This window comes from Camelus dromedarius, chromosome 7 (assembly GCF_036321535.1).
Source record: "Camelus dromedarius isolate mCamDro1 chromosome 7, mCamDro1.pat, whole genome shotgun sequence".
In the NCBI taxonomy this organism is placed as follows: Eukaryota; Metazoa; Chordata; class Mammalia; order Artiodactyla; family Camelidae; genus Camelus; species Camelus dromedarius.
This window is the reverse complement of record NC_087442.1, coordinates 18,567,600-18,584,631: the sequence shown is the minus strand read 5'-3', so window position 1 is coordinate 18,584,631 and position 17,032 is coordinate 18,567,600. Positions and strand designations below refer to the sequence as shown.

Genomic DNA, 17,032 nt, shown 5'->3' with positions numbered 1-17,032 from the left:
CAGCTTTCTTTGCTGTCTCTGCTCATACCAGGTAGGAAGCCAGCACCACTGTGGTCCTGACATTGGTCCCCAGGAGCTGCTGTAAAGGGCGGGGCCCCAGAGAGCCGGATTCTCTGCTGTTGACCAGTCTGCAGTGCTTTCCATTCGTGGGTTTCTATGGGATGGGCCCCGTGTGTGACAGTGGGCATCCTATCTCTCCCTGTAGGACCGCTAGTGGTTGAGAAGGTGGTCTCCAGAGCCCTGAACTCTAGAGAAGAGCCAGGTATCCCTATCTCTTCAAACCCCTCAAGGACAACGGTGTAGATGTGAAATGCATTTAGAGCCTGATGCTTTGATGTACAGACACCTGCCCTTTAAGGCCCTGCACAGAAGTCTTTTACTCTGTGCATCCTTCACTGGCCTCTCCAGGCCCAGCAGAATCAGGCCCTCACTCCCTGCGCTCCCCACTAGTACAGCTTGGGCGCTTGCTGAGGGCCTGTCTGTGTGCCCTCCTGGACCACAAGAGCCACAGGGGAAGGATCAAGTCTAATATATCCCCATGTCCAGTACACCCATGGTGGACACCATAAATGTTTGACTCGTGGCTTAATGATGAAGTCCATGAAATGTCCATCCTTCATCTCCAGACTGCTCCTAGGGTGAACGGCCACAGTTTTATATTTTGAATGGATAGCTTCCTTAGGAGGCATTTTAAGATATTTAAAAATCTTAACCTTTTTCAGGGGTGACATATGTGACAGACGGCATGTGAACATGTGACACGCCCCAGTCCAATGCCCGGGGGCCCAGCTGCAGCTGCCCTCTGTTCCCCGCTCCGTGGAAAGCCCGTGACTGCGAGTGAGGCTGATGCTGCCACGAGGCTGATTCCAATTTAAAATCAGAGGCAATCACTACGTTACAGGAAAAGGTCACTGCTCTTGGTAATGGAATAGAAATGAGTGTCAACTGTGACACAGCAGTTTGATGACAACGCTTTTGAATTCTGCTCTGTAAGATGAGGGTAGCAATCGGTTGCTCCTGAGGAACCAAGTCAGTGCTCTCCCTTTCTCTAGATGTGGCCGTGAGCAAAACCCCTAATACTTAGAGGGAAGCAGCAAAGACTGGGAGTCTGCGGTGGGGCCACCAACCACTAGCACTGCAAGGTGCTTGGAGGCAGGAACGGGATGGAAGGACGGATGAGATGAGCAGAAGGATGGGAGGGAGGAGGGGCAGGAGGGTGGCTGGGAGAATGGAAGGGGCCGGGGAGGATGGGTAGATGAAGAACTTCCAGAGATACAAGCCAGCGTAGGTATGACAGAGCAATTTGGGCTGCTCATTCTTCTGAACTGGAGGCTGCCCACGCCCTTGGCAGGCGGAGGTGGGAGATCAGGCTTGCTGTGCATCCTGAGCAAGCCCCGTGCTGCTGGACTTCTCTTCCCGGCAGCCAGACAAGCTCGGAGGCCAGCCTCCCTGGAGAGGGAGAGTGGAATTGATCCATTCATCACCGAGTTGAGACGCACTCTAGGCTCCATCTCCAGACCTGTCGCTGCTACTTCCCAGCCCCTCGGTCTTTGTACCCTCGTCCCAGAAGGAGAGGAGAAAGGATCTGGGACCTCAAGCAAGTGAAAGATGACTTTCCTGAGAGTGCCACCGGTTGCTAAGAAACTGGCGGGATAAGAAATGGAAACCATCAAGGCATTCCTAAAAATAACCAAATGCACTGGGGTTACTCGTGACCTGCAGCAGCTGTGTGGCACAAATCTCATTTCACACCAAGTGAAAGGGGGGCCGTTAGTTCGGCACATGCATTATTTTCACCTCTGACTAACCGGGCTGTTCTGGTGGAAGTGTCCTCTACACAGATGTTTCACAAATGCTCCCGGCCCTGCACAACCCTGCTCTCTCCTTCCCTGCCTGAGGTCCCATCGCGGTGCACCGGTGCAAGGATACCCAGCAGCCCAGTGCTGCCTCTGCCTTCTCTCTCTCTGCTGAAGAGCCACCTGACCACACAGGAGATCTTGCTCCCGGTAGCTCCGTAGTCAGAAGAATGAGCCACTGTCTATGCAGAGGGAGGTAAGAGCCTCTTTGGTGACTCAGACATAATCAGATGCAAGGACAAAAGAGTCAGCTCTCTATGTCTCTGACAGCCAAGACTGGATGCCCACCACATGGACCAGCAGGAAGGGGTGGGGAGATACCAAAGAACGTGGGGAGATACCAGAGAACAGAGGGAGAGGGAAAACCAAATGCAACTCTTTCAGCAAAACTATGTTCCTGAGATGGCCAGGATCCCACCCCCTCTCAGTTATTCCCACTGTGCAAGGGAGGGCAATTTTCCAGTATAGAGACGGAGACTGTCTGTCTGCCATGGGCAAAATGATAATGCTCATTTCGTCTAAGTCACCGAGTCAAGAACAATTTCTGATCTCTTTTACTTTTCAAAAAGGAACCAAATCTGACCTTCCATCCAGTTTTCCTATCTTTAAGCTACTTGGAAAAAAAAGAGAAAAGGGCTCTAAAATCAGGACTGCCATGTAGAGTTGTGCAGGTTGTTCACTGCACAAAGGTGCTTGGTCGAGAAAGTGAGCTGGGGCTGGCAACCAGCCTGTCACTCAACAAAGCATGTACCCTGGCGTGGGGCGACATCCCCTGGTAGGAAGGGGCACCTTCCTTAATTCACAGAGACACCATATGGTTGGCAGAGGCCCTGTCTAAAAGTATCAGAAATAGTAGAAAAGAGAATAGGGGGTCAGCTGAAATGGGGATCTACTTTCCTCTTGGACACTTAAGTCGTCTTGGGCCGATTACTCAGCCATTCTTTATGTATGTTTATTCACCTTCATGGGCACAAAATGAGATTATAAATCCTGTTCTCTTATATTCCAGAGCTCCTGTGATGAGTAAGTAAATAAAGCTTCAGTGGGTTGTCAAGCTCAGGTGTGTGGCATATGGGGACGACGTGGCCCAGACAAGCCATGTTCTTTACCATGAGTCAGCTTTGTACCAAGACGGACCCAGCACCACAGCGCACAGGGGGCCCTCCAGTCACAGGCACACTGCGTGAGCCTGTGATCAGATCAGGGCCACGCTGGCCGAGAAAGTGCTGTAAGGCCCAGGGAATCCAGAGCTCACGGTGTGACAGTCAGGGGACTGGGACACTGAGAAGCTATTCAGAGTGACAGTGACATCCCCACAGGACACGGGGAGAACTGCCAGATGGACGGGGCAGACGGGGACAGGCCTCCAGCCTTTCTGCGGCAAGATGTTATTCAGTCCCTTGAAGTCTTTTTCTTCTTTTCGTTTCCTTTTTCTCTCTTATTTTGGTGGGGTTTAGAGCAGGGAACTCTATGTCCTTCCTGGGCCTAGAAAGTATTTTAGTCACTCAGATCTGGGCTCTCCATGCTGGGGAGCAGAGCGCAGTGGCGACTTCTAGCCCCGTCCCATTCTTGTTCCAGCTGACGGGACTGGGCTCGCGGGGTTGTCGCAACTGCAGCATCGGGCTTTGTGCAGGACTGGTCTGCACAAATCTAGGGGGGAAGGGGACCACTGCAAACCCACAGGGAAGCTGCCTGCTGCGGCAAGGGGCCCGGCCCCACACTCACCTCTCCACCCAGTTCTTGTAGCTGGGGATGTCCTTGGCGTAGAGCAGCTTGTTGGACGGGGAGTCCTTGCCCAGCCGGTGCTCCGACGTGGAGCAAGAGTCCATGAAGGTCTGGGCCACCACGGAGAGGCAGGCGTCGGTGATGCTGTTCTTGTGGATGTCGAACACGAACTGGGGGTTCTTGATCATGTTGACCCAAAACCTCAGGGGCAGGCTGTGTGGGGGAAGGAAAGAGGCAGATGGTCAAGGGAGATGGGGTGGGGGTGCTGTACGCTGGCCCGGAGAGTTCGCTGGAGAAAGAGAAAAGGCTGGGAACCCAGGGTTCTTACGGGCCTTCTCTATGCATCAGTTCACCTCCCGGGGAACTGAAACTGGCAAGGCTGAACAATCCATTCTGAGATACAACGCTGACGGGCGCTGGAGCGGGCTCGATGCCCAGCCTGGACCGCAGGACTCACAGTCTGCCCCGAGAGCACAAAGCTTTGGGGTCCCAGGCACCCATGACGGGTACTAGAAAGTGGAGTTTCTCACTCTCTGTTCCACTGTCTGTCCCCTATGCCAGATACAAGGCATAGCCAGTCGGCAAACCTTAAAGAATAGCCTGGAACCTAGGCTTTGTATCTGATTCTCTGCCCTCCACTGTGCAACGTGGAAGAAGTCCCGCCCTTCGTCCCTGCCTGGTCACATCAGCTTGTTCCTGCGTGGTGAGGGTCTGGGGCCGAACAGTTCAGGTGGCACTGACTGATTCTCACCTCCAAGTGGGCAGGCTGACAGACCCACACTCCTGGCTCTCACCTGCCCCATTGTGTTCCCTCCTTTCCCTCCCTGTCTTCCAGGTAGCACCTACTGTATACCAGGAGCTATGCTAGCAGCTGGGGGTACCCATCCTCTGCCCTCAGGACGCCTGCATTCTGGTGGGCTCGCGGGCACACCAGACAGACACACAACCGAGTACATGCTCCGAGGACTATGGGCGCTGGGGCTGAAGGATGTGCGGGGTCCGGTGTGGGACACAGGGAGGTGGAATCAAGTCTCCCCAGACAGGAGTGTCCGGAAAGTCTTCATGGAGGGGATGACACCTGGTGGTCTGAGTTACAAAGATGCCGAGGAGTTCCCTAGCCAGAAGGGGCCTGGAGGAAGAGGGGAGGAAAGTACTGCCCATGGGGAATCAGCTAAACAAAGACAAGGAGGGGACGAAACATGCAGTGTATCCTGGTAACCGTGAGTCACCCATCTGCTGCTAGAAAGGGTCCCGGGGCATCGGGTGAAACCTGCCCACCTGCCCCTTTTGGCTGTGCCCTGCAGCCTCTCTGATTCTGTGGCTTCCACCCAGCCCGCGGGGACGCAGGTCGGGAAGCGGGTGGCACCCAGCAAGGGATCGCTTATTTCCCTCCCTCCGCCCCCACCTCCTCGCCTCCTGCCATTTGCCCTGATGTTTTATTGTTGTTTTGCTTGCTGTTCCCACTGTTGGTAATGGTTATAATGTTCGAACACATTTGACATGCCTTTTAGAACTTAAACTCTTTGAATTACATTATTTCAATCCAAAGTGAGTAAGATTTCTATATTTGTTGTCTCTCCCAGCAGCCAGCGTGTATGTACAACAAATGCTAAAATACAGTAAGACCTCATATTCAAGGCTGCCAATCAATCAACAGGTATTCATTAAGTTCCTACAAAGTGTGCCGCGCAGGCAGCATCAAGGTCTGACAATGCTGAGTGGCACTTGTTTTATCCTGGGAAACGCAGAAGCAAAAATAAAGGGATGGAACAGAGAGTCATGACACTCAGGGGAAGTCAGGGTTCCTGCAGCTGCCCAGGGGAGACCATGACAGCTGGGCTCAGAGCCCAGGATGAAGGACTCCCGGCTGCCCATCTAATGAAGCCTCCGGTCCGCATCTTCCAGTTTCCGGAAGTCCCACCCAGAAGGAGACTTGGGAGGCCGATAGTTGCTGCATGGCTGTTTCTCCCCGACACTCCCCTTCCTTCAGCCTGTTGTGCTGACAGGCAAATCAAACAGGGAAACCACAGCCGCTCCTGCCTAATGAAATATTAGCATATTATTAACATTAGTGGTGGCACTAATCTCTGGTTGATTGCAGCCACTCAGGCTAAATGAACAGGGGGTTTATTTAAAAGAGAAAAGGCAGGGGAATGTGGAGGAAGAGGGTAGGGGGAGGGAGAGTTACAACTTGGACCAGAATAAAGAAAGAATCTCCTTTCAATCAGGGACAATAAACTGCAAGTCAAGATGCAGCCCTCATGACATTGTAACTGCATCTTGCCCAGGGGGCAAGATCAGGGGCAGGGGAAGTGTGTCCTTTGGTGGGAAAACCCGAGCTAGTACCGCTGTCTACGGCCTGGCTTTCCTTCACTGGGGCTGGAGTCCTTTACGATAACATTTGACATTTGGAAGAGCTGGTGGAAAAGAAGGACACTAGGGCATCATTGGAGGTGGCCTGACCCCCGCAGAAGGGAAGGGCTGAAAACAAGTGGTTTAGATACCGTTTGCAGGTGATGTACTTGTAAAGGGCTACAAGGGCACGGAGGCGTGTTTTGGAAATAGCAGCTCTCCGTCGCTGGGACCAGGATAAGGTCTGGGCAGGGCATTCCTTGTATTCTGAAGGCTGCTGACATTCAACTGGGGTGGTAAGTGAGATGACTCACTGGCAGAGAGAAGCAGATTGGAGAGGTCAGGGACATGCCCTTGGAACAGCTCTGTAGAGTCAAGCTAAAAAGATGGGCAGAATTAAATTCAACCTCACCTAGAGGTGGGCACTGCGAGAGACCGGACCTGGCAGGCTTTTCGGAGGAGGGAACAGGCTTCACTTAGTGTTGCTGTGCTCCATGGGGGAATCCAGAGTCTAAGGGTCTTGGTTCAGAAAGGGTGCAAGAACTCCACCATACAAATCTTCTCCTGCCCAGCATTAAACAGGGAGGAAACCCTACTCTTTAATTCTATGGTCCAAAGCTCTGTTCCTGCCCGATTTTCCAATTTTAGTAGAGATGGCACTATTCTCCAGCTGAAAGAGAGGAGAAGCCAGAGCACCCTACATTAAATAACGTTCCAGTGCCACAGGCTGACTTCTGCCTCAGTCTGTATTTTGGTTTGGGACTCAGGGCTGGTCGGCAGGGCGCCTGGCTGAGCCCTGGTGCTGCGTCATTCCTGGTTGGCAGGCTCTGGGCAGCAGGCTCGTGCTGCCTGGGAAGAATGCTCTGGAGGAGAAGCGGGGACAAGGACCGCGTAAAAGCGACAGGGAGGCGACTCTGGAGCTGAAGGGATTAAATCTGGGGCAGCTGTGCCTGGGGTAGAACTCTCCAGCAGAGTCCATCTGGGCCCCACATCTTCATCAGTATTTACTGCGTCTTGGCTTTGAGTAAGTTTCCGTCACGAGAGCTGAATACTGATGTCTGACCTTGTAGTCTCAGACCGCAACACCCGTTACACACAGACGAGGGGAAAGGATGCTGTCTGCCGAAGGAGAGAGGAAGACCCTGGTGAGGCACCTAGAGTTTCAGTTAGGACTTGGAGAATCCCTTTGTCTCAAGTAGTTACGGGAGGGTCCCTTCCCCAGAGGGAGTTTGTGGAAAGAAGCCCATCACTTCTTGAGTAGAACAGAAACTCTCCTTGTTCACCTAACGAGTCCTAGGTGGGCTTCAAAACTCCACTTAAGAGTGACTGTGAGATGCTGCCTGCTACAACCCATCCGGACACACACATCCTCTAGCATCCCATGTGACTCGTGTCCAAACAGCTGCCCTCCCATCTCTTACCCGGGACTGTCAGCCTGTGGAGGGCAGAAGCCATGCCCAATAGTCTTTGTAGCCGCAGAGTCTAGCACCGTGTCAGGCACAGGGGAGGTACCTGGACGTGAGAGGGACCTGGCTGCCACTTCGGCACGTTAGTTTTTGCTCATTTCGTTGGTTAATGTTTGTTAAGGGACTGAGAGGAAAGAAGGATGATTTGACTAGAGGGAGCGGGGGCGGAGGTGAGCACAGAAGGCGGTAGCCCAGAGACCCTGCACACAGCCCCCGCCGCGAAGGTGGACCCCGGCCCCCTCCCTCCCTCTAAGGCCTGAGCCCTGCCCGAGCCCCCGGGCCCTGGGCCGGCCTGTCCACGCGCACCCTCTGCTCGCCGCTCGCTCACCAGTTGCTCTTCCAGGTGTGGCGGACGTGCGGGTCGTGGATGCCGTGCTTGTCCGCCTGCTCGTCCAGGAAGTCGAACATGTACTTGATGGCCAGTGGCAGGGCAGAGCCGCGGTGCGCCGTGCTGAAGATGGTCTCGAAGAGGTCGTCCACGAACTTCTGCAGCGTGCCCTGGGCGGGAGGCGCAGGCTCAGACCCCGGGCGCCGGCCCGCCTGCCCAGCCTGCCCTCCCGGCCCACCCCGTGAGCTCCGAGGATGGTTTGAAGATCGGCCTCCCAGACTGGGGAGGGGAGGGCGGTGCAGAGCCCCCAGCAGGCCTGCCTGCGTGCAATCGGGTAAGTGCGTGAGTTAAATCTGCCCCCTCGCCCTGCCCGCTGGCCTCTGTCTCTGACAGCTTTACGTTCCCTCTGCACGTGGAGAACAGATGTAACACTGATGACTGGGCCTGAGGAAGGAAGCCTGCCGCTGCCAACACCACGCTTTGGTTTAACGCCCTTTGGCGGTGTTACGTTAGCACTTTTCACAAATGCTAATGGACAACTCCCTCGGTCAGCGCAGACAAACACAACCTGCTGGTTCTGTGGAGGCATCACTCGCGCCACCGGCTGATGAACACTTGCTCCCCGGGCTCGGCGGAGAGCAGAGCCCAGGCCAGCCTCAGGAGGGAGGGACTAACTGCAGGCACAAGATGTCCCCAGACCCAGGCTGAGAAGCGGTGTCTGGAAAGTCACCCAGAGCCCCGATTTCCATCACTAGAGATTCTATACGACACTAGAGATTGTGCCGACTGTGGAGAGACAGTCATCCTTCCATCAGGCATGGCAGAAGGACACGGACAGATGTGGCGTGGGTCCCTATCTGAGCAAGGGCATCGGCAGGGATGGGATCCAGCCTCCAACTGCACACCAGCACTGACGTCTGGGTGGGGTCTGTGGAAGCACTGGGTTGAGAAGGATTCTGAGGTTCTGTGCTGGGAGAGAGGTGTGGCTGATCAGCAGTGCTTGTGTGAGTGGATGTCGGGGACACTAGCACAGGTGCTAGGTATTTGCCCGTTCTGGCATTTCTGTGAGGTGATGAAGTCCCACCCCCAGACCCACATGTGCCTGCCCCTGTCTGAAGTCCCGTACCTTAGTGGCCAGCAGTCGGGTCAGGTAGATTTCAGACACCATCTTGCTCCCCCGGTCTCCCTCCTTCTGGTCCCCATGCTCGTGGTTCTTCACCAGGTGCCACATCTTGACTCCGCTCTCCAGGTCGGGGGTGATCATGGGTGTGCGTGAGCGGAGGCTGTCGGGACTGCCCGTGTACCGGATCATGTTTTCTGCCAACGCAATGACCCCATGTGGGTGAGGCCACCCAGCCTTCCAGCTCACTACTTATACACACATCCCTGGCTCCAGCCAGACCAGCTACTGCCCGTTCCTTCCTGCATTTGCAGGCGCTGTCACCTTGCCGCCTCAGTTCAGTCCATTCCTGGAATGGGGATGCCCTTCCCACCCCCTCCAGGAAACTCTCTGTGGCTACTTCACCCACTCGGATTCCCGTCCCTCCTGTACCTGCATCTCTCCGGCCCTTACTCAGTTCGTAGAAATATAAGCTCGTCCTTCTTTACACTCTGCCTTGTAAGAGCTCTCGGGACGTGTTCTGTGTAGCCAATTAAGTACAAACAAAAGAGCAGGGAGCCTGTCTCCCCTAATGACGGTGGACCCGGCTAAGCAATGGCCTTGTCACCTGCGTTCCTTCATCCTCCCCACCTCTCCTGGGCCACTTATTTGCTGAAAAGTAAGGTGTGTTGAGACGAATGAGTGTAGATCAGAAAAAGAAGAGGGAGGTCCCACTGTGTGCGGGCACCGTTCCATGCCGTCTTCTATTTATTGTCCAGAACGACCCCACGAAGCTGGCAGTTTCCTCAATCTCTGTTGTGCTGGTAAGAAAGCACGCTGGGCTTCCAACATCCATCACCCTTTCCCCCACCCCGAGGAGAAGAGACCTGGGTCTGAACCTTCCCTCAACTGCTTCGTAATGGGCGACCTTTACACGTCATTTAGCCTCTGTGCGTCTAAGTTATAATTTGCTAATCTGCATAATGGGGGGAAATAATAATTATTTAATTCGCTGATTATTATGAACCTGACGTTTCAATAATGAGCATCACAAATGTGAAAGCATCTTATAGACTGTAGAGCGCTCATGAAGGTTAGACTTTCTTCTCGTTTCCTGCATCAGAGCCCCTGTGCGGAACCAGGAGCCTCCTCTCAGGTCCAGCGTTCCTCTCCGATGGCCAGGCTGCCTGACTCCCCCCGCCCCTCCCCACTCCCCATCCCAGGCGTCCACTGCCTTGCAGCAGCGGGGCCATCGTGACAACAGCTGCTCAGGGCATCCTCTCCTCCCCAGGACAATTCAACAAACTCACCGTATTTACTCGCTGAGGTCCTGGAGACTGTGGAGTTGTTCACTGCGTTGTAGGCGGTCACCTGCTTGGACACTAAAGCCACCACAGAGCCATCTGGCACCTACGGGGTAAAGGCAAGTAAGGGCCTGGGCAAAGAGACTCTGCCACCCCAGGAAATGAGGACAGTGTGGTCCTCGGGGGCAATCAGTGCCTCAACAGAGAGCCAGGGGACCTGGGGGGCTGTCGGCTTTCCTTTGATGAAACAAGACAGCTCTGAATGCGGAATTGGTCTGCGTTGGGGCTCAGGCTTGGAGCGACCCTGCCAAGAGTTCAGGAGTATCCTCTGTCCTTGTGCCTCCCTGGGAGGGCACCCACACTTAAACTCCAGGGATCATTCAAAAAAGGGCTTCTCCTTAGGGTCTCTGCCTCTGCCCTGCAGGAGGCACACATCCTGTCTCCACAGAGGTCAGTTTTCCCTGGGTCACTAAGGGAACTCAAAGTGCTGGTGAAGAAGCAGATTCAGGGCTCGGTCACAGCCTCAGGGCAACCCTGTTATTCAAGGACCGAGACCCCCAGGGGCCTGGCTGCCCAGGGAGCGAGTCCCTCCCCCTTCCAAGGTCACCTCACCTGGTAATGGGCCAGGGTGTTCAGTCTCTTCCAGTCGTTCTCAATCTTGGTGGTGATGTCTTCATCCTGCAGGATCATCCTCGCCCCACTGCCTTGTCGCCACTCTGCAGGGACAGCATTTGCATCTCAGAGAAGCCCTTGGCCCATCCCATGGGGATCCTGAGGCCCCCTGCACAGGCACCTACACGGCCCCATCTCAGGGGTGCATCCACATACAGGTGCTAGCAGACACTCCCAGAGGAGGCGGGGGAAGCTCTCAGCACAAGGGGGGCCCTGAAGTTCAGTTCTGGTTCTCATCGCAACAAACTGTGTGACAGAAGTGGGAGTCACATCGCCTGTCCTCGCCTGCCCACCTGTTCCCGGTGAGTGGCCACATAGAAAGCAGTCAGTGCTAATTAGCTGAATGAACAAGGCACTTAAGAAAGCGCTAAGCAAATACAAGGTGGCGTCATCACTGCCATGCCTGGGAGCTGGTCTGTGTCTCCTCTGCTTGATCATAAGGGCGTGGAGTTCATGAGACCAAGGCTGCAGATTCAGTCACTGTGCACCCTATCCCTGTTCCAGGGGTGTGTCTTGCACCTGAAATTGGCAGGTGGGCCACCCTTGGCAGAGAGACTGAGTAAAAGTGTGTGGAGAGACCAGCAAAACCTCATGCCCCAGAACAGCCCTGTCCACGCAAAGCTGATGTGGATAACAGCATCTTGCTGATCTATCCAACACCTAATTACCTGATGCCGCAGGTATACGCTTACACCCCACGTTCTCCCCTTGGGCCCAGACACCTACAATACGCAGGCTCGCTGATGGTTCCCACATGGGGAAACCGGGCTGTTTCTCATCCACCAAATCCTCATCGTCACACATTGTACAAATCACACGGAGATGGAGACACGCACATTTCTGCCTTGAAATGTTTGCAAGTGGAGACCCAGGTGCACGCCAGACACACTGCAGCTCTCGTGCCCGGGCACAGCCACATCCACACACGCACACACGCGAAAGGAAAACCGGCGTTTCAAATTCAAACGCAACATGTGTTCCTGTCAGGAAGCCAGGAATCTGGCTTCCAGGCAGCCACGACCTCAGTCAACGTATTACAGATGCTGAAACTTCTGAGATGGGCAAGAGTACCGGGCTTCTGCAGAGCGTGGCTGGGTGCTGGGAGCAGTTACCCGCAGTCCTTGCCTGACTTCGCCTGGGAGTTTCCCTCAGGCCCACAGACACGTATTTCGGATTCCTTCCCCCTGCTCATCCTCGTGTCAAAGCTGAGCTGGGGGCCCACGACTGATTCCTCCCTGCCCTGTGCACTGGGCATGGCCACTACTACAGGTGAAAATCAGGCCCAGAAAGGAAGCCACCTGCCCTCAGGGGGATGGCTAACATCCACGTCTCTGCCTCCAGCTCCGGGGCTTGTCTGCTGCCTGGGCTAGTGCTTCTGGTAGCATCGGGCTGTCCCAGGAATGAAAACATAAGGACGCGCGTGTTCGCTGCAGCGGAGGGGCCTTGAGAGGTCTCTGGGGACCGCCCGTCACTTAGTGCTGTTGATGGCCCGGCTGGAAATGATCCTGGAGGTCAGGCCTTGGGGCAGGTAGGGAGGTAGATGACAGGTGAGATGCTCTCCTGGGGCACCTGGTCAGCAGTGTTCTGTTTGTTGTGGGTTTTTTTTTTTGTTGTTTTCGATTTTATGTAGGCACCTACGAATGTCTGTTTTTGAGTGGCTGGTGCAAAATAAGCGGAATATCTCCCTGCTGGTCAGGCACTGGGTATGCAGTGCAGCAGACGCTGGTGAAGACCAGCCTGGGATGGCGCCACAGCAGCCACGTGCCTTGTCCCCGTCCCACAGCGGGTCCTGAAAGATAAAGCCTCTTGGCTCTCCCCTGCTGGCCTGGCGAATGGTGCCAGGGCCATGGCTGTTGGGGGGTACAGTAGAGACAGCTTGGGGGCACAGAAGGCAGTCCTGTGCTCTGCATGCCCCGATGGGAGCCAGAGGAGAAGCAGGGAACGGGCTCTGGACACCAAGCCTACTGGCCAGGCCCAAGGGAGAAGGGAGTCGCCTTCAGTGAAGGGTGCATGGGGCTGGTTAGGATTAGATGGAGGAGGTACCAGCTGAAGGCCAGCTTTCTGGTTTAGCAGCCGCCCTGGCACCCTTGCTGATGGCATTGTAGCACCTCTCAGGAGGAATCTAACAAGCCACACAGCCTGGTGGCCTGAACCACCTGTCGTTACACCTGGTGACTCATTCTGGAGCCAGATACAGGAATTCCTGGTTACACAACTGCCCTGAAGTTGTGCAGTGCGCAGCCTGTGCGGCCAGACTCAGCAGCCCTGGCTCAGAATCATGTCCAGTAGTTATGTAAGCAAATGAAAGTCAGTCTGCCTCTCTGCCCTGGACAGAAAAAAGTAGGGCAGAGTGTGGCCATGCTTCCCCCAGGGCAGTCAAGGAATGCTGGCTTGTCCTTGGGAGTATAAAAATGCTGCTGCTAGATGTCCACCAACAGGGCCAGCCCAGCACCCGGGATGCAGCAAGTACTCGACGCATATTTATTAAATGAATGATACATAAGTGAATGAGTGAATGAATGAAGGAAGGAGAAGGGTGAGTGAGGAACGGTGGCTTATTTTCCAAGCAGTGTAAGGACTTTCTGCCTGTGTGCTGGTGCTCCGCAGTGGGCAGGCCGCAAGCGGCAGTGAGAGGTGAGCTGTGAGCCACTGTGTCAGAACCTGGGACAAAGGAAGGTCTGAACTCCAGAGGCACAACTCGGCATGTCCACTGCCAGCTCTCTGAAGTTATCACTCATTCTTCCAATTTGAAAGCTGGGAAATTAAAGAAACAGGCTGGGAAGACAGATATGGAGGTCGCCATCCACAGGTCACTGTGCACTCTCCTCACCAACTGAGTTCTCTTCCGCGGCCCCTGAGTGGGCTCCTCCTTTGGGCAGAGCACTGGACTTGGCACTCGGATACAAAGATACATCAGAGGAGTCCCTGCGTTCCGTGAGTTCTTGGCAGGGAAGGCAGATGTGGGCACAACTCAGAACTCCGTGGCACAGCACCCACCATGTCCGTGAGTCACCCAAGGGCCGGGAGCATCAGGGAGAGACAGTGATGGCTGGACTGGAACCTGGGCTGTGGCCACACTGTGATGCTGGCAGGTAGCTGCCTCCCTTCCACTTCATACTTTGAGCTCCAGGAATCCAAGAGGGCCACAACACTTAACCTTCCACAAAATCAAACTGTGCTGATGGGGTGGTCGCCTGCCTACCTCACCGGCTGAACCTCGTGGGCAGCAGTGATGTGCAGTGGGCAGCAGGACGGTCAGCGCTCAGTCACACGTTCAGGGACTGTAAGAGGCTTCCTGGTGTCCCAGTCCTACAGCCCTTTCAGCCCAGGCCCTGCCTCCAAAGTGGTGCCAGCGGGCAGCAGGGAGGCAGCAACTGTTGACTTTTTTGGCAACTATCTCAAGAAGTCAAGAACATTCCTCCAAATTCCATTATGAGGATAGTGAACTGGAGTCAAGGAGAACGCTTAGCCCTGTTTTTAGATTTCTCAAGCCTGTTATTTTTGTTACTTCTTCTACAAGAAAATTGCTATGTGCTTTTTTTTTTTTTTTGAAATACCAGAAAAGTAAAAAAGTGAAATTCAATGTCCCATCCCCAAACAAGTCCTGATGAATGAAAGTCCAGAGAGATGGGAGCCGGGTGTTGGGAGCACCATCCCCGGGACATGCAGGAAAGAGGCAAGGCCACGGGCAGCCTGCCCAGCTGACCCAGAAGGGGAAAGTGTGGATGCAGCATCTGGGCAGGGATGCCCCAGCGCCGAGTGGTTTAAGGGAGCTGGTGCAGAAACGCATCCCCAAACCTCGCTCTTCGCTGCCCAGGGCCCTTAACCTCACCTGTGGCCTGAACACACTTCATGTCCATGTTACCTGCTCTCCTTCTTTTCCTGACCCCCAATCCAGACCAGCCAGGGCCTCTGTTTCCCCCAGACTCATCATGGGATGTCTCAAGACAAACACCAGAACAGCGGGGCGGGCTGGGCTCTCAGGAGCACCCTTGTGTTAACTCATGACTTCTCTTGACAGAGGTATGAGCCGTGGAGCTCAGCCTGGGACCGGGAAAGGTCAAGGTCGAAGGCCAAAGCTACTAGCTTCTCTCTGTCCCAGGAGCAGTCCAGCCCCCACACTGCACGGCTGGCTTTATGAACCCTCATCCCTACCCAGCAGTAAAGAACCCCAAGAGCAGGCTGGACCAGCTGAGGGCGAGGCAGGCCTGCCACCTTCGGATCTGGTGCCCTTGGCGGCGTGTGCGGCTCTCAGGTCAGGAGGCCCCCCCGAGCACAGGCACATCTAATTCTGTGCTCTGGGTATGCTGCATATTCAACATATGCTTAGTTTTAATGCCAGTAATGCAAACCAGTAGAACCCAGGTCTCCTCATCCCAAGTTCAGCGTTCTCATCACCAGATAGGCGCCTTCTGTCTTGCCTATAAAAACAGCACTAAAAATGTCTCTCTTTTGTGTCCACCCTTTGTTACACACGAGGTGACCCCATTAGAATGGCCAAGGGGCAATGTGACAGCTTGGCCAGTGGCCAGCGTCCTCCGGGTGAATGCCAGCCTCCTCGACACAGTGAGCGACTGGAAAATGCTTCAAGACACCAAATGACCTGAGGTACTGAGCTTAGTGACAGCCCCAGGGAAACGTGGGACAGTGACCTCAGCATGCCTGCAGCCACCATGTTGAAAATCCAGACCCAGAAAGAAACAGAGCTCCACTGTCACTCAGTCAAAACCGTTTCCCGAGTGCCCACAGTGTGCCAGGCACTGTGCCAGCGGGACATCAGGCAGCTAAACAAGGAAACTTAGCAAAACAAAAGCCCTGGCCCCTGCAGGGCTCTCTCTGTGGAAGGTGTGCGAGAGAACAAAGGATCATGGGCCCAGCTGATGGAGCCAGAGGACAGAGAGGGCAAGGAGGGCGGGGGGGGGAAGGGCGGGTTCTGGTTCCAAGGGGCCACTTCTGTGACACTTCTAGGGATCCGTGAGGATGAGTCCTTGGGGGAGACAGTGGGAGGGAGAGGTTGGAGAGACACACACAAGTTGGGAACTGAGTTAAGAAAGGTCTGGAATACCATGTTTAGGCATTTGGGGTTGGGCTGAGAACACCGAGACTGGGTGGATGAGAAGAGGAGGAGGAGCCCCGACAAAGACCGCTGCCCTTGCCATGGCAGAAAGGGAGGGCCTGGCCTACGGCAATGGGGATGGAGGTGTAGATTTACAGATCGGGATGGGCTGGATGGTGCTTGGAGATTCTCAGGGAAGAGGAGGTGGGAGCATCATGGTGTGCCCCAAAATTTGAGAGAAGGTGTCTGGGAGAACAGTTGAGAAGCTGGGGCATAGAAGAGGGAGGGAGTTCATCTGCAGACCAACCCTGGAAGAAACACTAGCACCCAGCACATCGCAGGCCCGGCTCCTGGAGGGTCCCCTACCCACCAGCAGGTGCCACACTAGGAGGCAAACCCTCCCTGGGGAACACGACCCCTCACTAGCTCTGGCCTCCGGGGTGGGTGCACAGGCACACATATGTGAGCATGCATACACACGCACACACATACACGCTCACACAAGTTCCTCATGTTATCGCAAGCGGGGACTCTTAAGGTTTTTCAACAACCGCCCCTCATCCATGCACCCCACTTCCCCAGTCCAGTCTTTCTGTCAGCATCTCTCAGACCCATCCCAGGAAGCTTTAGGAGGGGCTGACTTGGAGGGGTGAGGGAGGAAGGAGGTGCCCACCAGGCTGTGAGAACTGAATGAGTCAACCCTCCTGATCCACGAGGTGCCCACTGCCCAGCCAGCTGCCTGCCCCCCAACCCCCAGCCCAGGCCACCTTTCCTCCCCGCGGGGCTCCGAGCAGGTTCCCACCAGCAGCACACGCCAGCCTGTGTGGGGCCCACTCTACTTCTCAAACCGGGGTCCCGAGCAGAGGGCTGGAGGAGGAGATATGACTCTACCGCTGCACACCTGTCCACAGTGAGCCCCAAGGAGACACCTGGCGGAGAGCCAGACACCCTCGGCACCTAGCCGCTCCCAAGCGTGGAATCAGCGGCAGAGAAGTGCAGGGAGAAGCCAGGACAGAATCAGTGTCACAGCAAACAAGGTCAGGAAATTGACTTGGGAGAGGGAGGGAGGACCATCTAAATAGGATTTTTTTTTTAAAGGGATAATTTCATTGTGAGAGCAAGTTCTAAAATACAAAATAATTGAACTAGGAGATGTGGTGTTTAAAGGAGAAAT

At 54.9% G+C, this 17,032-nt stretch overlaps 1 protein-coding gene across 4 annotated transcripts in view; it reads right to left on the bottom strand.

Annotated features, from left to right (window-relative positions):
- Positions 1-17,032, bottom strand: part of PLXNA4 (plexin A4) — a 565,291-nt gene that overhangs the window by 12,367 nt on the left and 535,892 nt on the right. For all 4 annotated transcript variants that reach the window (XM_031455378.2, XM_064487352.1, XM_064487353.1 and 1 more), the window contains 5 exons: positions 10,743-10,846; positions 10,137-10,236; positions 8,854-9,044; positions 7,728-7,897; positions 3,582-3,794 (listed from right to left, as the gene is read on the bottom strand). In XM_031455378.2, the coding sequence (XP_031311238.2) occupies positions 3,582-3,794; positions 7,728-7,897; positions 8,854-9,044; positions 10,137-10,236; positions 10,743-10,846 (778 nt within the window). The remainder of the gene's footprint in view (positions 1-3,581; positions 3,795-7,727; positions 7,898-8,853; positions 9,045-10,136; positions 10,237-10,742; positions 10,847-17,032) is intronic.